General features: G+C 46.7%; 1 protein-coding gene across 1 annotated transcript in view; it reads left to right on the top strand.

Moving 5' to 3' along the window:
* The window catches only part of GLRA1 (glycine receptor alpha 1), a 37,257-nt gene extending 30,919 nt beyond the window's left edge, over window positions 1–6,338 (top strand). Inside the window, exons 5-9 of the mRNA XM_066196976.1 lie at window positions 179–261; window positions 915–1,052; window positions 1,765–1,979; window positions 2,564–2,710; window positions 5,949–6,338. Of these exons, the coding sequence (XP_066053073.1) occupies window positions 179–261; window positions 915–1,052; window positions 1,765–1,979; window positions 2,564–2,710; window positions 5,949–6,239 (874 nt within the window). The 3' untranslated portion in view covers window positions 6,240–6,338. The remainder of the gene's footprint in view (window positions 1–178; window positions 262–914; window positions 1,053–1,764; window positions 1,980–2,563; window positions 2,711–5,948) is intronic.
* Window positions 6,339–18,748: the final 12,410 nt, after the last annotated feature.

Below are 18,748 nucleotides of genomic sequence, written 5' to 3'. Positions count from 1 at the left end.
GCAGGGCCTGCTGGGAATGGTGTCACAGACCCAGATGTTCAGTATTTCTGCTGCTCTCCAGCACCAGAGTGAGAGCACAGGCAGGGAAGTGATGGGTGAGCAGCTCGGTGTGTCTGAGGGGCTCAGCCCCCAGTAGTGCCCACTGTTTGGCATTCCCTGTGCTCTCTTCTCTCCCCAGGATCACGCTGACTCTGGCCTGCCCCATGGACCTGAAGAACTTCCCCATGGACGTACAGACCTGCATCATGCAGTTAGAAAGCTGTGAGTCCTGTGTGCATCCCCATTTTGGAGAGGAGACAATCTCTTTTCCCTGCTGCTCTCCCCTGAAATCTCCTTTCCCAGCTGCAACCCATTCCCAGCCCAGCCCTCACTGGAGGTTTGCTGGAGAACCTCTTGCTTAGGATTTTCCATTCATTCAGAGCATGTGACATTTGCTAGAGAAGCCAAACCTCAAAAGGTCCCATGAGAGGAGCCCTGGCTTGCTTATGTTTACAGTGGCCTTTCACTTTGCAGGAGAGAAGTGAAAGTGCTTTCAGCGGCAAGTGGGATTTTTTCTCTCTGGATGAACATCTGCCACTTGTACGTGTTGCTTATCCCAAAGGAGGGAAAGATGATGAGCTTCTTCCAGAGAAAGAGGTCAAGTTGGAAATAGTAGAAAACAGTTCAGCAAGCCAAATTCAAGAAAAAAAATGTTATTTGTTGCAGAAAATCCATTCCAGCTCCAGTGGAGGTCGTTGGCCCGGCTCTCAACACATGAACAAACAGTTTTGCCTCAACCCAAATCCCATTCATGGCAGCCCTGTCAAGGAAGGCCAGGATGCACCCCTGCCTCCAAGCTCTCTCCTGCAACACTGTCCCTTTCCACACCAGTATTTAATGTGATTCACATGACATTTGTCCCTTCCTCTCAACAGTTGGCTACACAATGAATGACCTCATATTTGAGTGGCAAGAAAAAGGAGCAGTGCAAGTTGCTGACGGGCTCACATTGCCTCAGTTTATCCTCAAAGAAGAAAAAGACTTGAGATACTGCACGAAGCACTACAACACAGGTCAGTGGTGTTAACCCTTAACTGAGGGGTTCAGTAGAGAGGAATTCAACATTGTGCATTTGCCAGAGTCTCTTGCTCTGTCTGATGGCACTCTGGCCTTGTCCTACACTTCCAGAGATAACAGACATGTAGAAACATATATAGCAAATGAAAAGCTAATGGACATAAATGTGCAAAACCCTCTTGCCCCCGGTAACAACTGCATCAATTCATGGGTGCTTGGTTAGGATCTTCTCTCCTAGAACCTTCTTTTGTCTTTGAAATTTAAGTGACACACTGCCAAAGGGCTTTCCTTGCTATGTGAATGTTCACAGAATCCTAGAATGGTTTGGGTTGGAAGGGACCTTAAAGACCATATTGCTCCAACCCCCTGCGATGGACAGGGACACTTTTCACTGAACCAGGTTGCTCCAAGCCATATCCATGAACACTTCCAGGGATGGGACAGCCACAGCTTCTCTGGGTGACCTGTGCCACAGCCTCCCGAGAGGGAAGAATTTCTTCCTAATATCTAATTTAAACCATTTCTCTTTCCATTTGAAGCCATTCCCCTTTGTCCTACCACTACATGTCCAGGACAACAGCTGTTCATTTCTTCCCCTAACAAGACTCTGGTTTAGGCAATGCAAGGAAAATCCCCAGACACTGGCTGAAAACAGGAGGCTCATTGCGCCTTACCAATAACCTTCCATGTCTCTCCCATCCTCCCCAGGCAAGTTCACCTGTATAGAAGCTCGTTTCCACCTGGAGAGGCAGATGGGCTATTACTTGATCCAGATGTACATCCCCAGCCTTCTCATTGTCATCCTGTCCTGGATCTCCTTCTGGATCAATATGGATGCTGCACCTGCTCGAGTGGGCCTAGGAATCACCACTGTGCTCACCATGACCACACAGAGCTCTGGCTCCCGAGCATCACTGCCCAAGGTAGGGAACACCCTTGTCTTCACTAGGGAAATCATGCTCCTTTTGGGGACAGCACCTAAACCCTACACAGATCCTCCTGCTGCCTTTGCACAATTCCAGTCTAAGGGCAAACTGAACAAATTCCAGTCCTGTCCTGAAAAAATTTTAAATTCTCTGTGACTAGAGGCAAAACTTCCCCTAGGATTCAGCACTCACCACAGTTCTGAATAGCCAAGACCTCTGTACTTTACAAGCCCCTGCAACAACCACACATGGATGTACACTCTACATTTTAGCTTTTTAGTCACTTGACCATCCTACTTTTATAACAGTACTGAATTTCCCTTTATGAAGGGCTTCTGGTATGGTGGATTACCGTTTTCCTTGCATATAAAGAGTCACAGTCAAGGCCTGAATGAATTAAAAGTTGTGGAATTATTGCTACTTAAGAGCCCGTGAGGGGTTTCAGTGACCTGATAACACATTCATGTTAAATGAGTGATATTCTGGTATACAAGAAGAGATGTCAGCCATGTAAAATGCCAAGTAAAAATGCATTTGGGTAAGGAAGCCACCCCATTTCTGTCTCTTTCTCTGGCTCCTAGGTGTCGTATGTGAAGGCCATAGACATCTGGATGGCTGTGTGCTTGCTGTTTGTGTTCTCTGCCCTTCTGGAATACGCCGCCGTCAACTTCGTGTCTCGGCAGCACAAAGAGCTGCTCAGGTTCAGAAGGAAGAGGAGGCATCATAAGGTAATACATAAAGCATGAAGGACACAGCTGAAATCTGTCCCAGCAGAACACCGTGGTCAACTGAACCAAGCCACTGGCCCCCAGGGAAGTCCCCAGTATCTGGCCAGAAGTTAAGGAGGCTCATACACCTAAAACAAGGGCTGCCTCAATGAGCTGGGTCTGTTCTAACAGCCTGCTGATCCCAGGAGCCCAGCAAGCTGGGTTTTTCTAGCTAGCCAAGCAGTCTCAGCCAAAAGGGTAGCTCTCAACAGGGCAATTTTCACACAGCAGTGTTCTGGTGTGAGTTCTCCTCCCAAGAAGCTGCAGGCAGGGCTGGGGGGAGGCAGGCAGGGGCGTGTGAGGGGTGTCTGTCTGGGAGCAGCACCCCCAACACGACAGTCTGCAGCAGCCCAGAGGTAAGTGACACCTCTTTTGTCTCTGCCATCTCCGTGTTCAAAAGCATCTGCTTCTCAGACTGACTGCAAATTCCTCCTGGAAGGAAAGAGCTTTATTCTTAGCCTTAGCCTGCTCCATGCTTACCTGCCATGGCTGATCCCAATCCCAAACCAAGCATGCATGCAGCTCCAACTGTTCCCCAGCCTTAGCTCCAACAGCTTTTAGGCTGAGATGCCACAGCAAAGATTTCACCTCACAGAACACATTAGAAAGAAACAAAAAGGTGTCTGTGATAACAAGGCCAAAGGCACTTAAAAATTGTTCCTATTTAACTTCTAGAATTAGAAAAGGGGTTAGGGAATTTTCAGTACATTTGCTAGTGAGAGAAAAAACAAAGACAATTTTGTTGATGAAAATCTCAAGCAAGCCCATAGGTGACCACCAAGGTCAGTCTTAAACATTCCTCATAGGTATTTGTCTACTTTCCGTGATGCATCCCATCCAGAAACCCACCCCCATTCCATTGTTTCACTGTCCCAGCCATTAAAAGTCTTTCCCAGGGTCTAACCTGTCCTGCAGCGGTTCACAGTGTGTGTTTGCAGAACTGCTACCGTCCCAGGAGGAAGTGGGGGCTGAGGAGCAGGAATCCCTGTATTTTTCTAGTTTTGTCTCTCTCTGCTTCAGTCATCCTATCTGTAGAACAGGAGATAATTGTTCATTTGTGCTCAACCCAGTCAGGACCAGGGATGAAAAGTGTTGGACAAATGCAAGGGAAAAGAAGTAATAGATGAAACCCTCAGCACAAATTGATTTTGTCTTACCATAGCATGGCTCTGCCACCCCAAAATCAACAAAGCTTTGGTTCAGAAGATGCAGCCTGCTGAATAGAGGCAGAGCACCCACATGGGTGCCTCCATAGTGCATTTATCTCTTCATCTGGATTCAGGCATCCTGCCTCTGGATCTGTGCTGTTGTATGCAGATCAGCCTGTTGACAAATCAGTAAGAAGGAAAAAAAAGCCACTAACATACAGACGAGTTTAAGAGATATTTGCCAGAGCTGTTCCACTGAACACAAGGCTGTTAGCACAGTCCCTGCCCAATCTCACAGATATTTAATTGGAGCAAAGCATAAACAAAAACACTTGCAAAAGCTAAATGAACAAGGTTTTCAGGCTCATCAGAAAACTAAGCTGACTGCTAATATGCAAATGGGTTAATGCAGCTGCCAAAGGCACTAATTGTTCTGTCCTGATGTCCTGACCTGTCTGGGTAGCACTGACTGGTTTAGGAATGACACACAAGGCTAGAAAAAAGTGAGAAGTCACAGTGGTATGGACCAGTCTGGTCAACATGACACCATCATCAGTGTGATGTACACATGGAGTACACTTAGAAACACTTCCCAGTGTGGCTGGTGATGTCTTTGCCTTTCCCCTTTGACACAGCACCTTGAAAAAGGCATTATTGTCTTCTCTAACTCCAGTACAGCACTCATCAAAACAAAGACACAGTGGCCAAAGCAAAGTCACAGCCAGTGGCCCCTCAGCAACGAAAAGATTAAAACATCCAGTAAATTAAGGGTTGAGTGGTTTAGGTTAAGCCAGACATGTGCCAGTGTTTGTGCAGTGGGAAAAGAGCAGAGGCAGTTCTACCTGAACCCCTGCATTACAGACATGATGAGAAGGTCCATAAGCTCTGGGTATCACAGAAAGGAAGAACTAGATTTTATTTGGGTAGTTTTGTTTTGCTCAGATATGGCAGTGTCCTCTGTGCCCTGCTCCTCCATCCCACACAGCTGCCCATGGGATGCAGGGGCCATCCAGAAAAGACACTCTTCAAAGGACAGGGGAAGGGGCAGCAGGGCACAGTGGGCAGGCAGTTACAAGGAAGGGGGCTGCTAGGTCAGTGTTGGGGGACACAGCATGGATCAGCCTCTTTTAATGATTAATTAGTGTCACTGGTCTACAATTAGCCTTGGTGACCTGTAGTCAAGAGACTTCGGATTCTGACACTGCCTCTGCAACTCACTGTTTGAATTATTGGGCCAAACTTAGTTTTCCCTGCCATTACATCCCTGTGTTCAATAAAATAGGGCTAAATCATTCTGGGGTTCCAGAAAAGCTTTTACCAAAAAAAAACCACAAAAAGAACCCAAAACCCAGCAACACCATTTTCCTTTAGATCAGAACACAAATTATATTTTTTTTCTCAAAAATTGGCATTACCAGAAGCAGCCATGTGTTAGCATTGACCCACAGAAGGGCACTTAGTTCCTCACCTAAAAGTTGGCTGGTGGGGACGGCTGTGGGGTGCCGTGGGCAGGCCAGTGAGAGCTGGTTGCACGTTGCCTGCAGAGCTCTTTTCCTGGACAGCTCCTGGCTCCTGCACATCCATGTAACTCTGTAGGAAGCAGCTGCAGCTTTGGCTACGTGAGTTACATGGAGCCCACTCCTTCTGGGCAAGCTGAAACTGCACAGGCAAAACAAAGAAGGTGTTGATAGGAGGTGGGGGGAGGGAGGGGGCTGGTTAGGGAGAGGCAGAAGCAAAACAGGGGATGCAATTGGAAAAATGAAAGCAGTGCCACAAACCCTTCAATATGTGAAAGACCTCAACGGGGTGGAAGTGAGTCCTCCATGGGGTGCCTGGATCCCCTGATTTGCGTCTGTGCATCACACAGCTGGCACCCCTCTATAAGGCTGGTCTCCCAAGAGCAGGGGGTTTTTCCCAAGGGTGCAGAGGCTGGGGCAGGGTGGGAGCACCTTTCCCGTGCAGTGCAGGACGCCGCCAGCGGAGAGCCTTATAGCGAGGGTGCACTGTCTATATCTCATTTTAAGTAGAGTCCCATGCTCAATCTGTTCCAGGAGGACGAAGCTGGCGAAGGCAGGTTCAACTTCACCGCCTACGGGATGGGGCCAGCCTGCCTGCAGGCCAAGGATGGCATCTCTGTCAAGGGAGCCAACAACAACAACACGGCCAACCCGGTGCCGCCGCCATCCCGTTCCCCCGAGGAGATGAGGAAGCTCTTCATCCAGAGGGCCAAGAAGATCGACAAGATCTCCCGCATCGGCTTCCCCATGGCCTTCCTCATCTTCAACATTTTCTACTGGATCATCTACAAGATCGTCCGCAGAGAGGATGTGCACAACCAGTGAGGGGAGGGGAGCCGCCGGGAGGGGAGCGAGCAATCCTTTATATATGTGCAATAGCAATGCAGCAATGCATGAATTTAAGAATGCGGCAATATCTACTTAAAAAAAAAAAAAAAAAAAAAGGGGGAGGGGGCCTGGGGAGGGACTTTTAATCATGTGAACTGAGGGTAACTGGCACAGGGAGGAGAAAAGAAGCTCTTGATCTGGGGAGTGCAGGGTGGGAGTTAGTTTTACAGCATAGGAAGGTGTGGATTGCTCCAGCAATCCAAGCAGTGTAATATAGTAATATATATTCATGCTTAATTATAATGCAAAAAGAAAACAAAACAAAAAAAAGACCAACAAAAAAAAATCCTTTTTTTAGCCTATTAACAGCTTAGATTCTCAAGTCACTGGAATGATTCATGATTCCATGTGCAGAAACTACTGTAATTACGCTTTTTCTGACTTTTGCTATAGAAAGGCCATTCCAGTCAAGCACGTGGGGAGAAAAAGCCCTAACAAAAAGGGAAAAACACCAGAAAAACACCAGAAAATCATTCTGTGCTTCTCTAGGTTTTGCATTTTGAAAACTGGATAGATGGGGAAGCTTAAGAAAGAGACTGTGGATTGCTGTTTATTTTATACATTTACTTTTTTTAGTCACGGGTTTGCCGATCAAACACTTTGTGACTTTTGCATAGAGGAAAGCAAATACATTATCTCTGTCGTCCCCACCAGAGAGCATCCAAAGGAAACCAAGAAGGACATCAGGGCCTTCATCAGAAATCACAGGTACCTTCTGTCCTTTCAAATAACCTGGCAGGATTTGAGTCCCAGGAGGCAGAAATATTAATCAGAACACTAGAGAGGATGAAGGATTTTTAAAATGGGGAGGGGGTTGTTTGTTTGTTTGTTTTCCAAACCTCTTTCTGCCATGTTTGTTTACAATGGGGGGTTGGAAGCAATTGTATTTAAAATATAGAGAAAACAGGCATCTTGATGCCTTGTTTTGACAGGACCGGGCGTGTGGCAATACTGTCAGTAAGGGGGGTGGGGGGAAGGTGTGTATAGAGAGAGCAGCTTTTATTTTCTGACATTTCATAACAGTTATATTAATAGTGAAGCTGGGCCGATGGACCCAAAATTCTATTTTTGTATCTATTTTGGTGCTGCATTTACCTTTAACACAGATGGGAAGATGGAGCAGGCTGCTTTGCCCCTCTCTGCCTGGCAGAGATGGGGGAGGCTGGCACAGCTTGGTGGGGATGGGGAAAGGGGGGAGGGAGGTGGGAAGGGGTGAGCAAAGGGGTTTCTCTTTGCCCAGGTGGTAGCACAGGTTGGCATTGGTGTTTGGGGTGGGGACAAATGTGTCAAATGCCTTTAGGGTGTTACTTGAAAGCCTGGCTTGGGGCCTCTGGGCAAGCCAAGGGCTTGATGTCCCACTTGTCCCTCTGGGCCCCTGGGTGTGAGCTGGCTGCAGCACCCAGGGTGGCTCCGTTGTGTTTGTTTGCACTTTAGGGAGAGAGGTGAAAGAGAGCACGAAGGAAGAGACAATCAGTCTGCACTGAAGCACTTGGGGTCAGGTCTGGGTTAGGCATCAAAAGGAGGCAGAGAGAAAAGTGGCACCCATGGGAGGGCATCCACTCTCCTCCCTCTCCTGCTCAGGATGGGAGCAGAGCTGATCTGAGCTGGATCTGCTGCCTACCGTGGGAGCAGCCAGGCTCCCTCCTGCAGAGGCTGGAATAGCTCACAGCAAAGTGCTCTGGGGCACTGCCAGGTCCAGGCTGGCCCAGGTCAGCAGCACCCAAGCTTGGGATGGGAGGTTGAAGTCATGCTTAGCCATGGGGGTCCCAGCCAGCACAGAAAGAAGCAGCTGAGAGGAGAGGAGAGCCTGGGACCTGCCAGCTGTCCTGTACAGGGGGGATGCCAGGGGGAGAAGCACCAGATAAAACACCAGGCCTTGCTGGGGCTGGGTAGAGGGACACCCATCTCCAAGGCTGCCAATTCAGCACCTTTCACCAGCACTAAACACACTTTAATTTAAGAGGAAAAAAAAAGAAAAAAAAAAAAGGAAAAAGAAAGAAAGAAACAAAGGACAAAGATAGAAAGAGGAAAAAAGGGAGGAAAAAAAAGATTAAAACCGCAGTGGTCACTGTGTGGACCGGGGCAAATGTTCTGGCAAAGGCCACCCAGTTTTCTGAGTCCCTTTGTACTGCTGAGACAGGGAGAGGTCACAAGGTCATGCAGTGGGAGCATGAACGGGCACATCAGCCTTTCCCTCCACTGGAGCAGCAGAAAACCTGTGGGCTGAGGGTTTCTCCTTCCCCTGGCAGACAGTGTTTTCCCAAGAAGGGAGATCTCAGGCAGAGGCGTTATTTGATGCTGGGACAACGTCCCAAGCCTTGGCTGGAGCCCAAGTCTGCTGCTGGCTCTGAGTTTTTTTGCTGAATTATTGAACTCTCCCTGCGTGCGCCAGGGCCGGCTGTGCCAGCTGCGGTTTGCGATTGCTTCAAACGGTGTGTCCTTGTCTGAGATGAAAGGCAAATCCAGGGGATTTCCCTCCCTGCCCAGCAGCACAGCAGAGGCTTGGCAACCCACATACCACAGCTCCTTCCTCATGCAGGTGAACGCCCTCAAATTGCTGTCATTTGGGTAAAAATATCCTGTCCCGGTGCCTGGACCTTGCACTTTGGAGTGGGGTAATCTGGCCGTGGTTCACACACCTTCCATCCCCCCAGGGGACAGCAGGGCTGCAGGTTTCCTTCCTGAAGGACCTGCCTGTAGGTCAACAAACTCCATGCAGCATCTTCCCACCTAGCTGAGTTTTGGTCCTACATCAAACCCAAAGACTGAGGGCAGGAGTAGGGCAAGGAGGAGGAGGAGATTTCCACCTCACTTCATTCTGCTCCAGCTGTACATGGAATAATTCTGTGTCCATCCTAAAACTCCTGGGTGCAGATGTAGTTATGTCACAGCTACTGCTTCACTAGAGCTCCAGTGCCACTTCTGGGCACAGAAAAAGGCTGGAGAAAGGCATGTAGGGACTAAAAATCATCAGAAAGTTGATGATGGGCTGTTTCTTGCCCATACAGAAGCACTTGAGCTGCAGGAGAGCCCATGGAAGTTTAGGGACTGAAATAAGAATCACACTCTTACCAGCCTGTCTTGGCTTCCAGTTCAGCTTTGCCCAGCACTGGGCACGTTTGATGCCCACCATAAGCAATGTTATTTTCTCTTCCTTAAGCAGCCAGTTTCCATTTGGGCCATTTTGAGCCCCAGGGCTGCCTGCAGGGTGAGAGTGAGCAGCACTCACATCCCAGCAGGAAACACGTGGGAATCTGGAAATCTCGGTGGAGGTGTGCCAGTGCTGAGATAACTGTCCCAGGGATGTCCTGCCAGAGAGTTTCACCACCTAGACAAGACTTTGGACTGTCCTATGAGCCCCTGGCAAGTCTGGGTAGTTTTCAAAACCAAAGGTTTTTCTCCATCTGTACCAGGTTGTGTTTAGTCTCTGTATTGCAAAAGAACTCGTTTTGATAACTTATCTCATCCTGAAAGTAGGCTACTTTAATGGTGCCAGCAATTATATTTATTAGTAAGAATGCACAGGGTTTGATATTACAGGGTAACTTCCAGGCATACTGATTGAATTTAACTCCATAATTGTTATCTCTTCTTAAGAATGAGGCTCAGAAGAAAAACCTCTGAATAAAACAGCAGTTGTCTGGCAGTAAAGAGAGAAAACTGGGTCCTAATTCACTTGGCTTCTTTGGAAAAAGACAGCTTTATCCCAAATATTATTTCCAGATGTTGCTGGAGATGTAATGCTTTGTGAGCCGAAATTCTTTTTCCTTACACATAAATGTAATTGTCCAGAATAAAAAAACCCCACCATCTTACAATATTTTGATCAGGTAGAAAAGTTTCTCCCACTTTAATCCCTGCTCCGTCTGGGATTCCAGTGCCATGGAAATGAGAGAGGTGCTGAAGAGGGTCCAGGACAGAGCAGTGAGCATGTGGGATGCTGCAAACTGCAGAGCTCAGCCCTGGCCTTGGCCAAGCACCAGCTGCCTGGGAACACTCAGGTCATTCCCTCCATGGCCCTTGTGGTGCCCTAATTCGCCTGTCCTAGAAGCCTATGCTTGTCTGGCCTGGGAGACTGCTCCTAAAATCATCAAACAATTTCAAACTCCGAATATTCTCACATCCTCCAATGTGAGAACTTTTTTTGGCGTTGTTTTTACCAGACTTTTCTGGAAGCTTTTTCTTATTCTTCTGAAGATCTTTCATTTTAAAGCAAAGCCAAGACAATTCAAATTACACTGTTGGCTGCCCTTTATCTTGACTGTGATTTAAAGACTTTGCTTCATTTCCCAGTGCTGGTAGAAAAAGGGTTAGAAGAATTTACAATATATCTTTATTAAAAGAAAGGGACATACAAAAGGAGAAAAGGCTGTTTTCAGTGGTGCCATATTTTTCACAGATTGTATACAAGCATATTTTTGTACTATACTACCATTACTTAATAAAACATAGTTCTATCCCTGTGCCAAAGACAGACAATCTCCTTCAATATCCCATTCTTTACTCCAAAACCTTGATACTGGCAGCAGTGGACAGCACAGTGTGGGTACCTCAAACCCCAATCCTGCTGAGTTCAGCTCAGCAAAGGAATTATCTGATCCATTCCCAGCTTGGAAGCACCCACACATTCCTGTCTTTTTCTCTAAAGGAGGTGGATGGAAGGGGCATCTTGTGCTGCTGCTACATCAATAGATTTCCATGATTTGCATGGAGAGAGTGTACTAGTTAAGTAGAAAATTGAGATACTTGATTGTTCTTCAGGGTGCTAGGATGAGCACCAAAGCAGAAGCTAGTAGTCATTAATTTCAGCATCTTAAATTACTTCAGGTTCTTTAAGTCTTCCCATTCCCTTCTCTCTTCCTCCTTAACAATTATTTCTTAAGGGCAGTTGCACATCTCTTGCTCAAATGAACCTACAATAGTCTCTCACTTCATTCGAGTCTAATGCACTTTTCTGCGTTCATCTCCCTTTTCTTCATTCCTGTGGGGCTCAGTTCCTCAGCACTGCAAACTTTGAAGGGCCTGGGATCAGTGTCTTGGGAAATACAGGGCAAAAACAGCACTAAAACCATTCCCAAGGCAGGCATGGTGACAGCTCCCAGTGAAGTGCTCTCATAGCCAACCAGGCATGGAGAGGACTCCTGGGGAATGCCAAGGTGGCCACTAAGGGCATTTCTGACTGATCTCTGTGAAAGCAAAGCAGCCTAAGTTAGAGGGAATTCAGTGTCTGGCTCTGTTATTCCTATAGAGCTCCCTGTTTTACATTGATCCAGCTATAGAGCAGCTGCTTATAGGAAATCAGGTCCTTGCACTCTCGGTCTCCTACTGTGGTATGGAGCAGAGGGCCCCACAAGAAATCAGCTGCTGTGAACCAGGCAGGATGGAAGGAACTGCTGCACTTGGAGAAGAGCACCCACTCGTTGCTGCTCCAGCTCTGCCTGCAGGTGTTTGCAGAGGGTGAGCCTTTCTTCTCTGAGAGCCGCTGGGATGAGCAGCCCTGGGTGCTGCCCTTGGGTGATTCCAGGCTGCAGGAGCACTGGGTAGCAAAGCCAGCACAGCAGTGGGAAGACAGCCTGAGCCAGGTGAGAAATCGCAGCCGAAGAGCCCCCAAGCCCAGGAACAAGGACCTCTCTGTTTGCAGCTTTCCTGGTCCAGCTCGTCCCTCACCCAATCACACTGTCCCAGCATCACTCTGCTTGCTGCTGAAACATTGGAAAGGACATTTCCACAGGGCAGGAAACAAGAAGAGGGATTATTTCAGCCCCCAGCAGAGGAAATTACTGCTGGTTATTACTGGTTACATTGTCAAATGAGGATCCTGGCCAAGAGTGGCAGAGAGGGGGAAGGGGAAGGAAAAGCACTAGGAGAGGTTTAGTTTGCATCACTCCTGCCATCCAAGGCAAACAATGCCAACCAGCATGGTGCAAGGCAGTAGGAACTATATGATTGTATTAAAATAAGACCATCAAGTCTGGCAAACCTAAGCAGCAGTCCTTGTGTGCTTCACTGCCAGGTTTCTGAGCAGAAATGATAAGGGACTCAGGTTTGTGATATTCCTGGTCCTGGGTCCGTCAGCCAGTGCTGAAGCTCATCCTGGGACAGGACTGGGTCCTGGAGCTGGGTCAGCCGTGGTTTGACCCAGACCATGCACAGGGAAAAGCTGGAACAGATCCTGCACGAGCTGATGTTGCCACTCTGGGGAAAGGCAGGGGGATTGCTGTGTGTGGGGTTAACAATCCCTGCAGCACTCAGAGCATTCCTGCCACAAAAAGCGCAAGGGAGAGGGAGCAGCAGCTCCCTGACAGCAGCAGTTCCCAGCCAGGAGAGGGGACACAAACCCTGTCCCCAGATTGAGGGTCAAGTACGTCAGTGCTTCCAGTACAAAATCATCCATGTTTTCCTGGGCAGAGGATGATACCAGCATAAATAAGCCATCAGCACAGCTTGAATTTAGCTTTTATTTACAGATTTGCCACTTGAATTGCGTAAGTAGCTTAAGTCAAACAAGGACATCCTCCTCACCTATCCAGGAAACTGGGGCAGGAGGTATCATCAGTAACCACGTGCCCAGGCTGTGAGCATGTCACTGCTGTGGCAGATGAGGCAAGTTTGGCACAAGCAGGGGCAGGTAGAGCTGTCTGGAGCTGCCAGGTCTGAGGGACACAGTACTCACAGGTAGTTTTTTCTGCTAAGGCTTTTGGGAAGCTGGGCCGGGGACTGTTAGCACTGTGGCAAGCCAAAATCCCAACCCCCTTCCCCAGAGGGTCTGTGGGAGGAGGACATCTGCCTTATCCAGGCACTTGGTGATACTGCAGCACTGCTGGGTTACCTGTCTGACAAAAACATGAATCAGGCTTTAGGCTGCAAACCAGCTGAGCCAGATGGCCTGCGTTAAACACACCACAGAATTTGGGCACTAAATAACAGGTCCAGGTTCAAGTCTGAACCACCCTTGCAGTGATGACACCATCACAGTCACAATTACAGTGGAGGCCTGGTAACTGCTTAAAGCAGCGTTGCCCTGTCAGAACCCTGCAGATATCAGCAGGGCATGACCTGCAACAATAACAGAACTGGGGCCTGGGCTCCAGTGTTTCTTGCTTGACACCTAATCCCTAAACACTGACCTTTATTGAACAAAAACTATGCAATATTGAAGATTGTGCCACGGGCGGTGCCTTAGCCACCTCTCCTGGGTCTGCTCTGACACATTTTCAGAAGTATCCTCACCACAGTCACTTGTGCTGAGATGAGGAACCCATGAGTTCCTGAGGAGCAGGGCCAGAGCAGAGCTTGAGATGTGCCACAACCCTGTTGTGGCCACAGCCTCTCAGTCAGATCTGCTCTGCTGAGGCTGCACTGTTAGAATGTAGAAGAGTCCTAAGAGTTCGGCTCCCCAGCCAAGAGCAGAGTGAAGGCAGGGATCCAAAAAGAGAAAGGAAGAGTAGATCAAGGATTATGTGAGGCAGAGGAACCGGTAGTATTCACTCCTTGCTGTAGTTAAGTGCAGTCACTACAACCAATATGGTCTTCCTAGGAGACAAGGCTTTAAATACTGCTGCTTAATCCTTGAGGGGCTGGAAAGAGGATTCAGGAGGCTGGACTTGTCCCATGGAAGAGACATGGGCATGTGTCACCTCTGAAAACAGGGCTCGAGAAACCAGCAAGGAAAGGAAGTGGAGAGGGAGCAGGCTCTGTTATGTAAGAATGGTGCTGGGAATGCATCTTGCTGCATGCCAAGGTGTGGGACACAGGTACATCCTTCACAGGCAGGAGTGTAACTATCCTGGCAAGTCCTCGGTCAGATGCATGCCTCCACTTGCCATCAATCCCACTTTTGATCAGGATAACTAGAATATTTAGAAAAGAAAAAAATCACTAATGAGTTAGGATGTTGTTATATCATCTCCTTACCATTTTAAGTGACTGTGGCCAGTGCCTTTGGTCACAGCAGTAGAGCTCAGCTATACAAGAGATGCTCAGCTAGAGGCTGACCCAACAAAATCTTAGCACAAGGGAGCAGAAGTTCCTTTGCCTTGTGCTTATCTAGGCCAGAGAAACAACTAAACCAGGGCTTTGAAACACTCTGCTCTGCCTACACTGAATTTGTACTTTCCTTTCTATTCCAATTTTCCCACATCTGCCATGTTTTTGTCCAAAATTGTAATTCTTCCAATTTCAGGGTGGGATCAGAAGAGAAAATAAGCTCAGAAACAGTGTGGGCCAAGCTGACAAATCCCCAAGTTAACCTCCTCAGAGTGGAAAATGTAAAAACAGCACCTCCACACCCAGGCTGATCTCCCACCCCTCATTCACAGCCCTCCAGCCCTGATCAGTGCCCCTTAACCTGACAGGGCATTTAAAAGACACATTTCAGAACCGTAATTGATACATCCATCCTTAAATCAGGTCACTACAGCAGGTTAATCTGGGGATCTGTCAGCTTTGGGATTGTTCAAATTGTAACTTTTGGGAAACAAACATGAAGATCCAAACAGTGATGTTATGTGAGAATTTGAGAGGCAGGTAAGCAATTAACCTTCCCCTCGCTGGGAAGAGTGACCTGTTGTGCTTGAACTCTGCCTCTGAGCTCCTTCCCACTGTACAACCAGCCTGGTGCTCCCTGTGAGCAGGGCAGGGGGTCAGGGGACACCGGCAGCTACAGAGGTACACGAGGCACAAAGGCCAAGGGACTTACCTCACCACATGCATTTGTGGAATGAATGATCCTGAAAAATGCACCACCTGGAGGGAGCATCTCAAGCCTACAGTGAAATGGAATTCCCACACAAAAAGAAAAGCTTGTGTGGTTCCCAAATCTGGTCGTGACATACTGACAGCACTAATTATGGCCAGAGCTCACCTCTTCTTTCATGGACTTATCGAGCTGCAGCAAAGGTTTGACTGTTTCAAAAGAACTGAAATAGGACGTAACTGTGATAAAAGCCATTCACACTTGTGTCTGTGTGTGTGAGACACAGCAAAACTTCAGTGGATTGAGAACTGAGAGATGTAAAGACAAAGCAACACACAGAGGACTTCACCCAAAAATGGCCTGACATGCAAAGGTCACCACATTTCATCGCAGTTTGCCATCCTGCAGCATTGGTGACACCACTCTGGAAGCAGCCTTGGAACCCTGAAGATGCACAAGCCTGTCCCGAGCAGTTGTTTGTCACCACCCACCTGAGATCAAACCACAGCCATTGGCAGGCTAAACATCGTGGACAGTGTCAGTTTATGGACTGTGTCGTCTCTCACCGTTTACCAGTGTACAGCATATCATGCTTGTTATATTACAACTAAGGAGTAATGAAAAGCTTAGACTTAAATGACGTTAAAAAAAAGGGGGGGGGAGGGAGGACCCAGGAATTTCTCCCATCCAACTATAAACGCACACCCATTTACATTGTTTTGTAAATGAATTTAGAAGAAAAATAAAAATATTAAGATCTTTCTCTTCAGGACAACCATTGCACATTTGGTTTTGCTTTGGAGGGGAGATAAAAACACACACAGCAGGAATACCTTCCAGTTGAAAATATGCAAAACAAATAGAAGTGGGAACAGTTCAGCACCTTGACAGCATTTTCCTTATGTCCTTGATAAACATTATCTGAGTTTCCCTCAGCATTTACTTCACTAGTCAAACCCTCAAAATCTGGTATTGAGGAAGAATACCTCACAAAAACTTCTGAAAAAAGCCTATTAAGCAGTGGCATTGTGCTGCCCCATTTTCTGTATCTCTCCCATCTGCAAGTCACTTTTATGAAGAAAACCTTTGTTTCCAAAGCTTGGCTTACTAAAGCCCATTTGTTCCCAAACACAACAGCTCCTTGATGCTGTTTACAGCAGGGGCAGCCAAAGGCTGGGCTGGTTCAGCAGCCGCAGTGGGAGATGTTACGGGGTGCCCCATCCCTGTGCCAGCACTTCCTGTGCCCCGGGAGGGCAATGCCTGTCACCCCCCACTCAGGGTAGGAATGTGGGGTTTGCCAACACAGACCCAAACCTCGGCTGTAGGACAGACCCTCATGTCCACCACAGCCCCTTTATCAGCGTTCTTTTATAAGTATTCAGATTTGAGCTATTTATGGGGTTTTCATGTAAGAAAAAAAAAGATGGCAACAAGGTCAGAGTGTTTTCCTTCTTGGATCTTATCGAGATCTGAGAAGCAGTGACATTAAATTGGCCCCGGTTGATCAACTCTTCAGCCTAGTAAATAGGAGTGGGTGCTCTTAATAGGACAAAACTCATCTCTCCCTTTAACTTTACATGAGCATCATTAAAACAGACAATGGAAGAGCTGCATATGCAGCTGTTCTCATTTTCTTCTTTGCCAGGTGGGCACTGAAGTATCTGCATCTCACAGATCATCAGAAAAATATTCAGAGTAAAATCCCTGGAGTTAACGTAGGAAGGAGGAAAGAAATGGGCAATGCAAGTGCTCTTTGAGTACCTCTACTGGTTCATTTACACAAGTTGAAAAAAGAATGGAAAAGTCAGTGCTTTTTAATTTTCACGTTAGTCTCCCTTCAAGAAAAAAAGGAGGAATGTGAGAAATACAAAATATGAAGTGCAGTCGTGTTTAAAACGTAAGATGTAAAATTCTTCAATAAGGAATACATCAGTTTAAATCACGAAGTACTTACATGTCTTCTCCCTACCCACCTTAGAAAGGGATGCCCCTGTATTTTCTGTATGAATTTACTACGTATACATATGTATAAATCTACACACACACACAGTTGGTATGGCCTTACACTCCATTTAAGGATATTTTGCTGCATTGGTCAGAGTGCAAAGCAATTGCTTCCTTCAAATCAGTATTTTTACATCATGAAGACATAAAACTGTAACTTAAGACAATTTGCATGACCACACAGCCACAGTGGCAAATTATTTTTCTGGCTTGTAAAATAATTTTAAAACAGAAGTTCTATTTCAGCAGTTTGAAGATGGAATGTAAAGTTTCTGCTGTTAAATGTATATAAAATATATTTATTGAATCATACATTCATGCTGATTCCAATAAAAAAAATTAAAGATTTTTCTGAAATTTCTCTCCATGGATTTTTACTGCTGGAGGTTCCACACAGCAGCTGGAAACACAAAGAAAAAGGTATTTATGGTACTATTTTTCAAGCTAGGCCATTATTTATACACAGCTTTAAAATTCTTCAGTAGATGGAGTGACCTTGGTGCAAACACCCAAAATGACATTTCAGAATGTAGGAGGACTGCCTCTCACACTGAATCACAAAGATGGTCACAATAAAGTATTTTTCCTTCCACTGTCAGGTGCTTTGTCAAGTTTGAAATATCACCAGTGGGACAGCAGATCCCTCTTGGCTTGCAAATGGCATTTTGTGACAGAAAATAGAAGGGCAGCATCCTGCCCTTCAAATCTATTCTGAGAACATGCCATTACTCTAAAAACTGTCTTTAAGTAATGATGAAGTTTGAAAGAATTTTACTCAGTTTCACATCTCATAACCAAGAAAGTTATTAATGGACCACCTTCCTCCATTCTTCCATATAACATGCAAATAAGGATAAAGATCTTACTGTTGGGAAATTAAATCATCAATATCTGCATTCCCAAACACACAAAGATCTCAGTTCAGCTTTACAAAACAGCCCCAGCCAAGTCTGCTGGTACATACCAGCACTCCATAGGATGTTCCTCTGTGCTCAAGGAGCAACTAAACCTTTTTAATTGTGCAATGCTCTTGAAGGAAGGCAGCAGAGGCAGAGCATGGCTTCCAGTTCAGGCTTGGGTACTACAAAACTCCCCTGCAAGTGAAATGCCCTTATTTCTATTTGTCTTATGCTATTAAGATAAGCCAGAAGAGGCCAGATCACACCAGTCAGACACAAAACACTCTTTGTACTTCTGTACTCTCAGGAGGGCAGATAAAGGTATCATGATCATGAAGGTTTTATTCCAAATCTGTCCATGTGGTTGCCATGGGTGCAAAAGTCTGACAGCTCTGGACAGCTTTTCTTCACTCCCTGCAGAGCAGAGACACCAAGAGCACTTCAGTACCACCACCTCATCTTGACTGGAGGCACTAGGAAGGAGACATATACACAGTCTGATTTATTTCAGACTGTAGCATTTGCTTCCTAGAAAGAGCTGGACTACACCTTGGTTATTAGAGGTCAGCCTTCCTGGAGCTCGTGTAGCCCACTGCAGCCAGCTGAGGCAAATCAAATCCTGGTTTCTTCAGTCATCTTCAAGCATGTATGCCAAGCACTGGAGGCCTTAGACAAGAGAAACTGAGGTTTTAACAGAACAGCAAGGCAGAAACCAGAAGGGTTGGAGGCTACAGAAAGCCTGAACATCAAAAACAATGTGCAACATTTTACAGCAGGTCTCTTTAGAGGACTTTGTTATTAGCAAGACACAGAGCCACCAAAATGCAAATATCAAGAGTCACTCTACA

Source organism: Chamaea fasciata, unplaced genomic scaffold (assembly GCF_029207755.1).
Source record: "Chamaea fasciata isolate MVZ Bird 193981 ecotype frontalis unplaced genomic scaffold, bChaFas1.0.hap1 SCAF_15, whole genome shotgun sequence".
In the NCBI taxonomy this organism is placed as follows: domain Eukaryota; kingdom Metazoa; phylum Chordata; class Aves; order Passeriformes; family Sylviidae; genus Chamaea; species Chamaea fasciata.
Note: the sequence above shows the minus strand (reverse complement) of the source record. Positions and strands in the feature narration are given on the sequence as shown.